The sequence below is a fragment of the Narcine bancroftii genome, chromosome 2 (genome assembly GCF_036971445.1).
Source record: "Narcine bancroftii isolate sNarBan1 chromosome 2, sNarBan1.hap1, whole genome shotgun sequence".
Classification (NCBI taxonomy): domain Eukaryota; kingdom Metazoa; phylum Chordata; class Chondrichthyes; order Torpediniformes; family Narcinidae; genus Narcine; species Narcine bancroftii.
The window spans coordinates 185348596-185363170 of NC_091470.1; the positions used below are offsets into that span (position 1 = coordinate 185348596).

Genomic DNA, 14575 nt, shown 5'->3' on the forward strand with positions numbered 1-14575 from the left:
GGTTCACGGGAAGCCATGGATTACAGATGGTGATGGTTTTTACAGGCAGATTCTATAAATTGGAGTTGATGGTTGTAAAACTAAAAACGCTGGTCAGATGAATCTGCTGATCAATGGCCAGGGTGACCCATCCCATGTGGATACTGCAACTGAAGAAGGCAATGGGAAACCCCTTCAGTATCTTTTCCCTTGTGTAATCATGAACTCAACATCGACTATGGTCTCAGCTCAAAGATGGGGCCTTCACTGAAGGAGAACAGGGGAGTCAACAACTACAGTTCGGAGGGTCAGAGATCGTGGTGGACGGAGAGACATGACTGCCCATACCGAACGGCAAGGCCCCCGAATGATGTATGGAGCACACTGTTTTTTGATGGTGTCGTTATTTTACTTCATGGTTTCTGGTTAGCCCTATGACATCACGAGCACCAGCCCTCACTCCGTAGAGAACCTCTACAAGAGGAGGTGTCTTAATAAAGCAGCCTCTATTCCCCCCACCCCCCCCAAGCCGGGCCCTCTTCACTCTGCTACCGTCGGGGGAAAAGGACAAGGAGGCTGAAGACTAGTCCCCAAAGGCACAAGGACGGCTTCTTCCCCTCCGCCATCAGATTCCTGAATGATCAATGAACCAAAGACAAGGCCTGACTTTTCGCGCATATGATGCAACCGCATTTGATCTCGGTGCATTCGGGATTCTTGCAATAAACCTGAACGCTGTCCCGCAAGTTTTGGGGAACCATCAATCAGGCAGCGAGTGCACACCTGCCGCACACTGCACGAATCCAGGCCAGGACCGGAAGTGACCGCGCCGTCGCTAGGGACGCCCGCACGGTTACTAGGGGGACGGGGCGGAACCTTCCGGTTGGGGGCGGTCGCGTTCGGAGGCCGGCGATGGACGGGTCGCGGTGGCGGGCGCTGGGCTAAGCGGGGAGAGCCGGGGCCTGGCGTGCGGTGGAGAGGGGAAATGTTGCCGCCCCCCTGGGCCGTCCTGGCCGCCTCCGTGGCGGCGGTGCTGCGGCTGGCTCACACCTACAGGCCGGTGATCGTGGTGCACGGCTTGTTCGACAGCCCGGGGGACTTGGTGACGCTGCAGACTTACATCACCCAGGTAAAAAGTCTTCTCTTCCCCCCCTGCCCTCCGCCCCCCCCCCCCCCCCCCCCCCACCCTGTGGTTCCCACAGGAAAGATGTGGATGCTACAGAGGATACAGAGGAGATTTACGTTTGCATTGATTGGAGAGCTGGCTGTATGAGGATAGATTGAGTGAAGTTTGCCTTTTCTCCTTGGAGTGATGGAGGATTAGGTTTGACCTGATGGAGGTGGACAGGATGATGAGAGGCATTGATTGTGAGGCTTTTCCCCCAGGGCTGAAATGGCTAGCATGAGGGGGCTTGGATCTCTGGTGCTTGGGAGTTAGTATGGGGGGAGGGGATGTAGGAGGCAAGTTCTTCACACAGAGAGGGTGGGTGCATGGAATACACTGCCAGCAACGATGGTGGAGGCAGGTACAATAGGATCTCTGAAGAGTCATGGAGCTGAGAAAAATGTAGTGTTATGCATCTGGGAAATCCTAGGCAGTTGTTAGAGGCAGGCACGATACTGTGGGCTGAAGGGCCTGTACCATGCTGTAGATTTTGTAGTGTGTTTCGTACATGATGAAAGGCCAAAACCCCTTTATTTCTTCTTGATGTTGCGTGACCTGCCAAGTTTCTCCAGCCCGTTCTCATTTACAGCTTGCCCTCCTGACCTCTCTGTTACTGAGCAGCTTCCCTCTTTTCACTGCAGTGGAACGAATCGTCAGTGATCTTGTCCATTCCTTGCAAACCTTCCCTGAACTTCAGAGGAGAAACTGCAGGCCAAACTTGTAGCTGAAATCTCTCGTCTCTGGGCAGTTGACACGAGACAGCAAGGAACAGAAATGAATTACCCAGATTGCAATGCTGCCGCCCTGATGGTGTCCCAGCCTGTTGTATTAACAATATCTTTGGGCAGCCATTCCTGCACCCCCTCCTGGGGGCCACAGCATATTCAAGGTGAGGGCCATGGAATGAGATCATAAAATATTTTTTGTTTTTTTTAAGTAGTTGGCAGGAGAGAAGTATGGAAGAAACCATAACTTGACCCTTCACAGGGAAGGGGGCCCATAAATGTTGAGCAGAGACCTAAGGGGGGCCTTAGCTAAAAAAAAGATTGAGAATAGCTGTGCTGGGGTATTGCGTTTGGTCACTGAACAGTTTGATTTTTAAAAAAAATTATCTTTGATTGTCAGACAGACACATCCTAGAGATGTAACTTCTGCATGAGCCGTTAGTTACACAACACCAGATGGTTCCAAACAACAGCAGGACTAGAGGAGAGGAGGTTGCACTCAAAGATACTGGAACTTGATTTAACTAAGGGTCCAACACAGCCACGCATTTTGTTCAATCTGGTTACTCATTTGTTACAGACCAATTTGACCCTACAAGTCTGTGCCACCCAATTTACACCCCAGGTACGTTTTTGAAGGGTGGTTGGAAACTGGACCCCCCGGAGCAAACCCACGCTGACACGGGAGAATGTATAAATTCCTTACAGACGCACTGGATTTGATCCCATGACCGGTCCAGATCGCTGGCACTGTAAAAGCTAACCGCTGTCCTTCTTTCTGGAAGCTGTTTCACTTGCTTCTTGCGGCAAATCTCGACAGGATTTTGAGCTCCCTAAGTAATCCTCTCCATTCCCTCCCTTGCCCTAAGGAGAAACAGTTTAGCCCATCTGCCCATCGTCTGAAGTCCAGATTCCTTCATTGTCACATAACATGAAATTGCTTTTTGGCTGCCATAAGGCAGATTAAAAAGTCGCCATTAGTGCCACCTGCCTCCCCTTACTGTACAAGAGAAAGGGAAGCAAAGGGGAGTCCCCTCAGAGCCGCCATGTGTCCGTGGATTTGCCTCCAGTGCTCCCACAGCCTCTGCAGCTCCACCGACTCTTGTTCGATTCTTTGAGCTCCAGATCCTAACCTCCGATACGACCAGGAGTACCTGAGGCCCTTCGGGAGACCTTCATGCCCTCAGCACCCTCTTGAATCCCGGATTCACTATTGGCACTTTCCCTCCATAGAAGTGTGCGACCCAGAAATGGATGCAATCTTCCTGATGAGCATTGTTGTGTTTTACGACGGGGCAATGATCTGGGACACCAGTTGACAGCTGAATGGTGAGGGCAAAAGGACATTAATTTATTGATGTTTTATTGTACATGAATGCCTGAGCTGGGAGCAAAGTTCTGAGTTGTGGATTTAGACCAGAGAAACATGCCCTTCAGCCTGACTAAGATCTCAGAATTTATTGTCATGAACAAGTCATGAAATTCAGTGCTTTGCGGCACTGTCACAGGGCAAACATTCCCATCTTACAACATTACTATAAAAAAGTAATAGTTTGCAAAAAGTAAGGGCATGTCTATGGTTCACTGATTGTTCAAGAATCTGATGGTGGAGGGGAAGAAGCCGTCCCTGTTCCACTGAGTGCTTGTCTTTAGGCTCCTGGATCTTTTCCCCGATGGTAGCAGAGTGAAGAGGGCCTGGCCTGGGGTGGTGGGGGGTCTTTGAGGATAGAGGCTGCTTTTTTAAGACTCCGCCTCAAGTAGATGTCCTCGATAGAGTGGTCTGGTGCCTGATATGTCGCAGGCCGAATTAACAACCCTCTGGCGTTTATTCTTGTCCTGAGAGTTGGTGCCTCCATACAAGGCAGGAAAGCAGCCAGCAGAAGGCCATTCAGCCATTGAGTCCACTCTGCCATTCCATCATAAGCTGATACATTCTCCCACCTTCTCCCATAGCTTTTGATTCCCAGACTATTTAAATACCTATCATTCTCTGCCTTAAATTCACCCAATGATCTGGCCTCCACAGCCACCCACCCAAGGCAGCAAATTCCAGATATCAATCCTGAGGTGGGGGGGAGGGGAAAACATTGCATTGGAGAGACTGGGCGCAGACTGGGAGATCTCTTCATTGAGCACCTTGTCCACTGCAATAGTGTGGATCTCCTAGTGACCACCCATTTCAATTTCCCATCCCATTCCCTTGCTGACATGCCTGTCCACGGTCTTATGCATGGCGAGACTGAGACCATCTGCAAACTGGAGGAACATCACCTCATCTTCCATCTGGACCCCCACCAACTGGATGGCATTAACATCAACTGTTTTCTGTTAGTTCCCCCCCTATCTTTCTCTTTCCCTATCCCTGTCTCCTTTTCCCTCTCTCACCTTCTCCTGCTCCTCACTCCCACTTTCATAGAGCCACCTGCCTGCCCCAATCAGTTCTCACCTTTCCTCTCCTGCCCTATTCATGTCCAATTATTATCGCCTTTTCCCTGCTGGCCCTTGCTTTCTTCCCTTCTCCCCAGCCCTTTTATTCAGAAGCCTGCCTGCATTTTGCTCATACCTTGATGAAGGCTCAGACCCAAAATGTTGGTTATATATCTTTACCCGCTATTGGCGCTGTGAGACCTGCTGAGTTATTTTAATTTAGATATACAGCACGGTAACAGCCATTTTCTGGCCCATGCTGCCCAATTGCACCCAACTGACCCACGACTCCCGGTACCGCTATGTTTTGAATGGTGGTAGGATACCGGTGTCCCGGGGTAAACCCACCCAGACAAGGGGAGAATGTACAAACTCCTTTCAGGCAGCGCACGATTCGAATCCCGGTCACGGGTGCTGGCGCTGTAAATTGCAACAGAGAATTAACTCTGGCTAATTCTCTGTCCCTACTCAGTCACATCCGGGAACCAATGTGACCATCATCGACCTGTTCGATCGCACAAAGAGTCTGATGTCCCTGTGGAGTCAGGTGGAAGGATTCAAACAGGCTATCTATCCCATCATGGAAAATGCAGCCAATGGGGTGCACATGATCTGTTATTCTCAAGGTAAGACCAAAAGATTGGAAAACAAATTCCATGATATTTTAGTGTTGATTCAAGATGGATATTAATTCCCTGGTTCCAACAAGAATGGAGAAAGAATTGGACAGTTTCCATATTTCCAAAGGCCATTTTGCTGACTGGAACCAGGTTTTATCGTCAAGATATTGTTTGGATTGCGCTACTATTCTTCCCTCTCTGAATTTTCACTGAGAATTCATCAGGGACTTGCATTGCTGGGTCATAAACCCGGTTACTGAACAGCTCTGGTCTCCCTCGTACACTGCGGCTGCTGCAGTGATGTTAATAATTCTTTATGAAGGTGGGCTTCTGGATGATTCTATCTGAAACACGACTGTTTAATTAAATGGGGCTACGTGGATTTACTCCTGGAGAAATTCTTCTGGGCTTGGCCTGGAGAAAAGGAATAGTGTGGAAATATCTAACTCTGGTATCAGACCTTGCCCTGGGAGGGTGTGTTTGGAGCTGTACCCTGTATCTAACCTGCCCTGGGAGAATGTGATAGGTCAGTGCAAATTGAGGTGCACCCTGGATTTAACCCATGCTGTCCCAGGGACAGTGTGACAGGTAATGTTACCCCAACCAGTATTGAACCAATAAAACTATCGTGTTTCACTTGAACTGATCAGTGTCGGCCTTACCAGAAATGCCTGTATCCAGGAAATGGAGATGCCGGTTGAATCCCAGCCCTGCAGTTGTGTGTCTGCAGGGTGGAGAGGACCCATGGCCCCATTAAAAGGAATAATTGTCCATTCAATACTGGCCCTTAACTCTGGGCTGGATCTAAAGTAGCAAATGTTGGCATTCCAAGGTAGGATACTGAGTACCCGTGTGGAAGAGAGGTGATGGTACTCGCTCTGAATCTCGCTGACATGTTGGCCCTCTTTTGACAAGTCTCCTGTGTCCTTATCTGTGTTTCTCCAGGTGGCCTGATTTGCCGGGGAATCCTCTCCACCATGCCCGCCCACAACGTGCACACCCTCGTCTCGCTGTCGTCTCCTATGCTTGGCCAATACGGAGGTGAGTTTCAGCCTCTCCGACTGCGATCAGGGGAAGGAGAAGTGGGGGAAAAGGCTGAAGGTGTAGCCGGAGGGTCAAGGCCTGCAGGATTCTGACAAAGCCCTCGGCAGGAAGGTCCCAGTGAAATGCTGCAGCTGATGCTTCACCAGGCTGAGATTCACCCACAACCAATTTCAATTCAACCACACTTCCCATTCTCACAAGCTTCTTGCTGCCCTCTTATTTATGAACCAATTACACAAACTCTGAGGAGCTGTTGAAACCTGAACAGGTTGTCATTTCAAATTCCGCAGCAAACTTTAATCTCCTTCAATATCAAAATTTGATCGACAAAACCATAAAACATCAGCACAGAAACAAGTCCTTTGGCCCTTCTAGATATACTATTATTCTGCCCAGTCCCACTGGCTTGCACCCGGATCACATCTTCCATACCCCTTCCATTAATGTAGCTGTTCAAATTTTTCTTATGTCAGTACTGCAGTGGTCTAATGTGCTTTTGCCAGTACTACAATATTCCAGATGTGGTCTTACCAGTTTTGCCACAGTGTTCCAGATGTGGTCTTGCGCGCACGGTGTTCCGGGGTCTTACCAGCACTGCATGTGGTGTTCCAGATGTGGTCTTGAGCACGTGGTGTTCCAGGTGTGGTCTCACCGGCACGGCGCGTGGTGTTCCAGGTGTGGTCTCACCGGCACAGCACGTGGTGTTCCAGGTGTGGTCTCACCGGCACGGTGCGTGGTGTTCCAGGTGTGGTCTCACCGGCACGGCGCGTGGTGTTCCAGGTGTGGTCTCACCGGCACGGTGCGTGGTGTTCCAGGTGTGGTCTCACCGGCACGGCGCGTGGTGTTCCAGGTGTGGTCTCACCGGCACGGCGCGTGGTGTTCCAGGTGTGGTCTCACCGGCACGGCGCGTGGTGTTCCAGGTGTGGTCTCACCGGCACGGCGCGTGGTGTTCCAGGTGTGGTCTCACCGGCACGGCGCGTGTTGTTCCAGGTGTGGTCTCACCGGCACGGCGCGTGGTGTTCCAGGTGTGGTCTCACCGGCACAGCCTTTTCTATTTCTCCTGCCAAGTTGGGCAGTGTTCTCTTGTACTCCACTCTTATGACCTGTGTTAACTCACTTGATCTGTCTATTCAAATGGGTGCTGTGCTTGATTGATGGTTTGTGTGCAGTTCCCGAGTTACCAAGTAGTTTTTTCTCCGACAGATACCGATTACTTGAAATGGCTTTTTCCCAAGTACGTGAAGAGCAATCTCTATCACGTCTGCTACACCCAGATCGGACAGCGTGTCTCCATCTGTAATTATTGGAATGGTGAGGTCTTTTCTACTGGTCGTCCATTGAGTGGCCTTGTGTTTCTCTGTGCTGTGACAGTGTACATCGAGTTTCACATTCTCTGAAGGTGTGGCAAGCTGTGTGCACGGTGCACTATTGCCGTCAGCTGAATACTGCCTTGGAATCAGTGTTATACGCTGTCTTCATGCTCTATATAATGTGAATGTTGGTGTATAACTCATGGTCTCCATGCTCTGCGACAAGTGTGTTTGTGTTGCATCTCATCACCGTGCTAAATGTGCAGGGTATTGGTGCCTTGCACTGTGATATGTGTGAGGTTAGTGAGTTTCACATTGCCTTTCTGTTCCCAGATCTCCAGAATGCGATTGTCAGTTGTAATGTTGCATAGGTGTATAGTGTGGGTCAGTGTGTGGCGTCTGTGACTAGTCAGTGTACACCGTGGGTCAGTGCGTGGCGTCTGCGCTGGACGCATGGCAGAGGCGGGGCGTGGCACCTGTGCTCACTGCGTGGTGGGTGGGGCATCTGTACGACTTGCAGTGACCTCTGTCTGGCATACAATATGAATTAGTGTGTTTCCTCCATCCTGTCTACTGTGAGTCTTTTGTCTCCATCCTGTGTATGGAGTGAGGCGGCGTGCGGTGGCCACGGTCCCGTGCACACGGTGGCCACTGTCCCCGCCGCCTGTGGGCACTGGAGGTGACTTTATGATGTGGTTGACCTGACCTCCCTCTCCTCCTGTTCCAGACCCACATCATCACGACCTGTACCTCAACACCAGTAATTACCTGGCCTTACTGAACAACGAGAGGATGAACCCCAATGCCTCAGGTAACCGGGAACTGCTCCCAATCCTCTCCCTTAAACCCAGTGCAAGCTGGAATGGTGGAAAGGACAACTGCGGCAAGTGTTAAAAATGGAGGGATGCTCCCTCTACGCTGCCTTTGGCACTGACTGTCCGAGCAGTGGTTCTCCACCATGGAACAACAAGACCCCAGAACAACAAGCATCTCCCCTCATGGGCTGTGACAGACTCCTAGCCTGTGGATCAAATTTTCCCTTTTTTTTTAATTATTAGAATGGAAGAAAAACTTCCTCAGGCTCCAGCACCTGGTACTGATTGGTGGGCCAGATGACGGCGTCATCACCCCCTGGCAGTCAAGGTACATTGTACTCTACGGCATTGAATGGGTGGGGCGAGGGGATGTGGTCACGAGGGGAGGGGATGGGGTGAAGTTCGGGTGTGGGAATGGTGTGGGGGCGCATGGGGAGGTGGGTGGGCACGAAGTAGTGGGCGGGAAGGGGACAGCTCCATAGCATGGAGCAGGAGAGAAAGGGTCAGTTCGGCAGGGGCAGGGCCTGTGAGTTGGGCAGCGTGGTGGGAGTGATGCAGAGCAACTGCATGGGGGGGTGTGGGGCCATGGTACAGAGGGCGTGGCATCACATTAGGCTCCACCTCACCCCACCCGGCTGGAGTTCTGGGCCAGCTCTCAGTACCCCCATTGTGTTTGAAGGAGGCAACACTGGGCTCCACCTGAATGACGGGGGTGGTGGGAATCTGAAGCTCATGTCCATATAGGTTGGCGTAGCGATTAGCGCAACATCTTTACAGCGCCAGTGACCGGGACTGGGGTTTGAATTCTCCTTGTGTCTGCATGGGTTTCCTCCAGGTGCTCTGGTTTCCAACCTTTAAAGCGTACCAGGGGTGTAGGTTAATTGGATGTAAATTGGGTGGCACGGGCTCATGGGCTGAAATGATCTGTTAATGGATGTGGTCTGGAAAGGTGCAGAAATACCTTCCTGAGGTGACTATGGGGATTGAGAAGGCGAGCTGGTGGTTCAGTGAGAGGGAAGGTCTCCCTGAGTTCCAGCACTCTGTCTGTGATTGGTGATGGGAGAAACACACCCAGCTCTCCCCATCTCCCTCCCCCACCTCATTATTTCCGGCCTATCTGACCATCCTCTCCCTCTTGCAGCCACTTTGGGTTCTACAACGAGAATGAGACAGTGGTGGAGATGAGGAGGCAGCTGGTGAGTGTTGATGGCAGGAATGGGTGAGCAGTGGGCAGAGGTCGATAAAAGGGGGATTTGGAAATCTGCCCCTTCCCCTCCAGTAAATACCATCCAGTTCCCTCGGACCTCCTGCCTCTCCTCCACTTGCATTTCCGACTGCAGCTGTGGCCCCTGGCTCCTCCCTCCCCTCCATGGCTCCTCCATCTCTGCACCATCCCCAGCTGTCCCCCTCCCTCCCTCAGTGCCCTTCTCCTCCTCCCCCCACCCCCACTCTCTCTGCGGCCCGTTTTCCCCATTCTCTTTATCCCTGGCTCCCTCCCTTCCTGACCCCCAGCTCCTCCCTCCCCAGCCTCTCCCCCCTTTGTGACCCCTGGCTCCCCCTTCCCTCTGCGGCCCCTGGGACCAATGTCTTAGTGACCAAATGGAGTCTCTGGGAAGGGATGGTTTCACCTGTCTAAGGGAAGGGGTGCTGATTGGGATCCGTCCTCTTCCAGGTTTACCTCAAGGACCTGTTTGGCCTGAAGACATTGGATGCTAGGGGTGCCATCACAATATTCAAGATACCGGATGTGCATCACACGGACTGGCACTCCAATAGAACTATATTTGACCAGTGCATTGTCAAATGGCTCACGTAAACACATTGGGGGTGGGGAGGGAGGAGAGGTTCTGATGCACCTCAAACCAAATCCAACTACACAGGAGACAGAGGTGGGGGAAGGAACTGGAAGATTTTCTGTAAAGCCCCAGTTTAAATGCAGGGGAGGGGGGGCGGTTACCCTCGATCAGTGGTTTTCAACCTTTTTGTCTCCCCACTCCCATGCCACCTTAAGCATAAATGCTGTGTGGTTACTAAGGGATTACTTAGTATTTGACTGGGTTGGGATGGGTGAGCAGTGGGCAGAGGTCAGAAAAGGGTTGAGAACCACTGCTCTAGAGGCTCATCATGAAGGAGAATACTGGGCAGTTCCCCAGATCTATTTTACTACCTCTGAGGTGGATAGGAAGGTGGTGGCAAGGGGGGAGCTGCTGCCCCTACAGTTGAACTAAGTTCCAGTTTGAAACGCGAATTGGCCAAGTTCACTTGTCCCATTATACATTTGCTAATTTTATTTGTTTTATTAATTTATTTCTGAAATCCTGTCTTTCCTTCTCACCTCCACTCTCCTCTCCAACCCTTGTCTTCTCCCTGGGACGAGGCGGGGGGCTCTGACATGGGTTTGTTCCCATAACCCAACATCCAGGGTGATTTTTGGGTCTTCCGACTGTTGTAACATGGTGAACAGCTCTGGTGTTTTCCCGTTGACTGGAATCAACTCTGTGATATGGATTTGGAACTGAAACTGATCTTGTGGGTTAACTGGGAGGTGCGGCTGACTCCCAAGGATGCGTCTGACTCCTGATGTACGCACAGCTCTCTCTTATTTCACCGCCCCACCCCCCCGGACCGGTTAACTCTGTTGCAGGAATGGCGCTATGCCCTGATCTGTAGACTGTACTGACGAAATTTCCTTCCATTGTTCCCATGTTGGACTGGGTTGGTTTTGTTTGTTTCTTGCTTAAGGTGAAGGTTCTTGTTTTGTACCCAGCATTTTAAAAAAAAAACTTCAGAGGAAATTTGTGCTTTTGAAGGGAAGAAAAATATTTTCTATATCTAAGCTTTTGAAATCATATTTAAAATAATTTTTAAATAATGAATGACTTTTTAAGGATTTGAGATTTTTGCCTTTTATATATAGATATAAAATAATATTGGCAGGTATAACTTTGAGCAGTAAAAGCTATTAAACTGTGCCCTCCATAGTGTTTGGGACAAGGACACTTTTTTCCTTTATTTGCCCCTGTGTCCTACATCTACATCTGTGAAGCCAAATGCCCCAAACATTATGGGGCCTTGAAATGGGGCCTTGTAAGGGCTGTAATTTCTACATGATCAAACTAAAATGTAGACAAATACCCTTGAATAAAATCTGGAATGTGCACTTTAATCACGTGAATTCTTTGACGGCAAATTTAAAACCGTGGGCAAATAAAGGAAAGAAGTGTCCTGTAAAAAGTTCCTGTATATGTCAGGAACATGAAGTCTTGGGGAGATGTGGGGACATTCCCTCCATTTGGAAGGAGGGGGAGTAGGAATGGAGTGGGAATTGTTTCTTCCTGCAAAATCGTATCCTCCGACGGGGTTCGGACTTTCCTGTCCAAGCCAAGACTTGAAATTCCTGAAGAAAATATGCACATATATTTTTAGACAAGAAAGTTTGCCGAGAAAGTTTGGTTCAGCTCTGTACATTGGCAGAGTGAAAGCAAGATTTGTCCTTCAGTATTTCCTGATTTTTCACCTCTGGAGTTTGATCTCTGGGATTTATCCCTGCAAGTAATACTGTCAGTTAAGGAGAATTCCACTGGAACAAAGCAGGTAAAGGCAGGATGTGTCATTATGCAAGGTAGGCAAGTTACCGTGGCACCAAATCAGCCTGTGAGGGATCGGTTAATCAAAAGCCTGATGGCACTGAATGGGATTCCAGAAAGGACTCTGTCCTCTTCCATGGCTCAGTGTATCTGATGAGCTTGAATCACTGCTTGTTTCTGGAAATACTTGTCCCATTCAATTCTTTGTTGCCAACTGAAGTTTCCACTTCCAGCAACAGGTTCTTTCTGAAATGAGCAAAGTCTGGGAGTCCTGAAACAATCAGAATTTATTGTCATAAACATGTCATGAAATTCATTGATCATAAGGTACAAATATACTGTAGCTTTAAATTACACTTAAAAATAAATTGGTTCAGAAGAGGAGAAAGATGTGTCTGTGGTTCATTGTCCATTCAGAAATCTGATGTCAGAGGGGAAGAGGCTTGTGCTGTTGAGTGTTCTCCGGGCTTCTGAACCTCCTTCCCGATGGTAGCAGTGACCTGGGAGGTGAGGGACCTTGATGATAGAGATTGCATCTTATAGATATCCTAGATGCAGAGGAGACAGATGCCTGTGATAGTGCTGGCCAAATTCACAGCTTTCTGGAGTTCTTTCCTGTCTTGTGCATTGCCATTGCATTATGTCAAAATGCTCTCCACGGTGCACCTGTAGAAATCTGCAAGGGTCTTTGGTAACGTACTAAATATTCTCAAACACCTCACGAACTATAGCTCTTAGTGATTTCCTTGACGTGGAGGTCCCTGGATAGACCTTCAGAGATGTTGAAGTTCTTAACCCTTTCCACTGCTGAGCCCTCAATGAGGACTGGTTCATGTTCTGGATTTCCCCCTCCTGATCTTAGGGAAGTATAATCAGCTGCGGCTGTTGTCCTTGTGATTAGTTTGGAAAAATGACACTACCTCATTTTAAACCACAACCTGGATCATCACTTGCATTGCCCGGGATGGGAGGGGAAGACTTCAATCCCTGAGGCGCCTGCTGGAAATGTGAGCCTCAACTTCTCTGACTCCCTCTCCTTCAGCAGCAGATGGACTTGCTGGGGAAATTCTCATCTTTTCTCCCAGCTCCTGCCAGAGTTGGAAGTGGAGAGAATATCTTCATTTAGAACTTGGAAAAAATGTTTGCAGCAACATGAACTGCCATGTGCAAGTTAGAGAGCAAATCTAATCGTTGGATCTTTAATTCAATGAGGGGCTAGTTAAATGAACAACAATGCAAGGTTTATTCAATGCCTCCTGCAAATTAGAGGAACAACCTTGATATTCTGTCTTGAATCATAAGGCATTAACATTGACCAATTTCCATTATTCCTCTCCCCGAATCTCTTTCCCTCTGCCCATTTCTCCAGCACCCCATCCCATTCCTTCTATCAGAGATCTATCTCCCTGTCCCCATCACTTCAGCTTTTTTCCCCTCTTCTACCCTCCCATCTGTATCCTCTTGTGCTCTTCCCCTATCCTCCCCACTCTCCTCCCCCACTTTTGGATTCAGGGATTGACCTGCTTTTGCTTGTATCTGATGCAGGGCCCAGGCCCAGAATGTTGGTGAACCTTCACTTCCTGTGGATGCTGCATAACCTGCTGGATTTCTCCAGCACTTTTGAGGCCTGGGTTATCAGACAGAGGGTTTGCCTGATGCTATTCTGTGAGAAGCTGTTGTCTGTAACTTAAAACTTTGCAGCTGTGATCAATAGGTGATATTTGGCAATAAAATCAACTATCTCATGACATAAGTTTCATTTGCTTCAACTTTTGTTTATTCTCCAATAAAATTATTTGAAATGATAAGGGTAGGAATGGTTGTTGTTTTCGGTTGGGGTTCAAAGAGAATCCAGGCTGGGCATGTAATTAATGGTGGTCTATTTGCACACAGGGGAATTCACAAAAATAACCGAACTACACATACCGAGTACCCATCCAGCAAGAGGCAGAGTATACGGCATAACAAATCAACGAACAGTCCTCTATCCACCCACAGGCACGATATACTGTGTAACTAAACGAGGACATAAACGTGAACCTGATCCCCAGTGTTGCATTCGGCCCTCTGCAGCTGGCAAGTGTTCAGCAGTGGTCACAAGTACACTGGAATAATAGGCAAATAACTACACATCGGGTGCAAACAAACCACCGCGAAACGTTCTCAACTTCCAATTGGGGAAGCGAGGGTTAAACACACTGGACCCTCACCCCAATCTCTAGCAGGCACAGCCCTCTAATGAAGAGTAAATTAATCACAACTAAAGAATGAACCAGGTCTCCAGCATCATCCCCAGCTTGGGATCTGGAGCAGGCCCATTGCAGTCAGCCCTCCAGAGTTGCCTTGATTTCAGTGATAATCTCAATACAGCAGCAAGAACTGAGAAAGAGCAGAAAACAAGCTCCAGGTGCTGCTTTTTCAATGCAGGGACCATCCACATGATGTGCAAGGATCAATTGCCCATCACCCTCACCTGTAGAAAGAACTAACCCTTGATTGGCAGGTGAGGTCAACTCTGATCTCAGGTTTGCTGGAGAGGTTACAGGACTCTCCATGATCCACATTTGGACCCGGTCCCAGACGGAGGTTACATGACCCTCCACAGGAGACTCACCTTGACTGGGAGCGCCTCATCCCTGAACACTTGGCTGAGCGCCTGTGCCCTCTCCACAGTGGCCCCAGGTCCCAGCTAGCTCAGTTCCTCAGCCCTTTCCCATGCAGACTCATCTGTTAATGTTGCCAGGGTAAACTGGAGAACCACATGCACTGCCAAACCAGTGACCCACAAATTGTAGGGTATAACCTTGTGTCACCTCTGGATAAACTTCTCCAGCTTTTGTTAATACTAGAGCGCCTCGGATGCCCCCCAAAATTCCTCAACATGGTTATCCAACTGCATGAAA

At 49.3% G+C, this 14575-nt stretch overlaps 1 protein-coding gene across 3 annotated transcripts; it reads left to right on the forward strand.

The window, feature by feature from the left end:
* The first annotated feature begins 861 nt into the window (after nt 1-861).
* Nucleotides 862-13415, forward strand: ppt2b (palmitoyl-protein thioesterase 2b). Of its 3 annotated transcripts, XM_069919568.1 has the most exons (9): nt 1022-1108; nt 3103-3198; nt 4769-4922; nt 5862-5957; nt 7164-7271; nt 7998-8081; nt 8329-8413; nt 9227-9281; nt 9758-12060. In XM_069919568.1, exons 2-9 carry the CDS (start codon nt 3196-3198, stop codon nt 9899-9901), a joined length of 729 nt encoding a protein of 242 aa, XP_069775669.1. In that variant the 5' UTR covers nt 1022-1108; nt 3103-3195; the 3' UTR covers nt 9902-12060. The 3 variants fall into 3 exon arrangements, with proteins under 3 accessions (XP_069775668.1, XP_069775666.1, XP_069775669.1); XM_069919567.1 differs by lacking the exons at nt 3103-3198; nt 9758-12060 and adding an exon at nt 13218-13415 and having other exon boundaries at nt 862-1108; XM_069919565.1 differs by lacking the exon at nt 3103-3198 and having other exon boundaries at nt 862-1108.
* The last annotated feature ends 1160 nt before the right edge of the window (nt 13416-14575 follow it).

Excerpts from the sequence above, each read along its gene's own strand:
- ppt2b (XM_069919565.1), top strand. The coding sequence starts at position 965 with ATGTTGCCGCCCCCCTGGGCCGTCCTGGCCGCCTCCGTGGCGGCGGTG. Across the intron at positions 7,272-7,997 it reads CATCTGTAATTATTGGAATG|ACCCACATCATCACGACCTG; the intron begins GTGAGGTCTTTT and ends CTCCTGTTCCAG. Across the intron at positions 9,282-9,757 it reads TGGAGATGAGGAGGCAGCTG|GTTTACCTCAAGGACCTGTT; the intron begins GTGAGTGTTGAT and ends GTCCTCTTCCAG.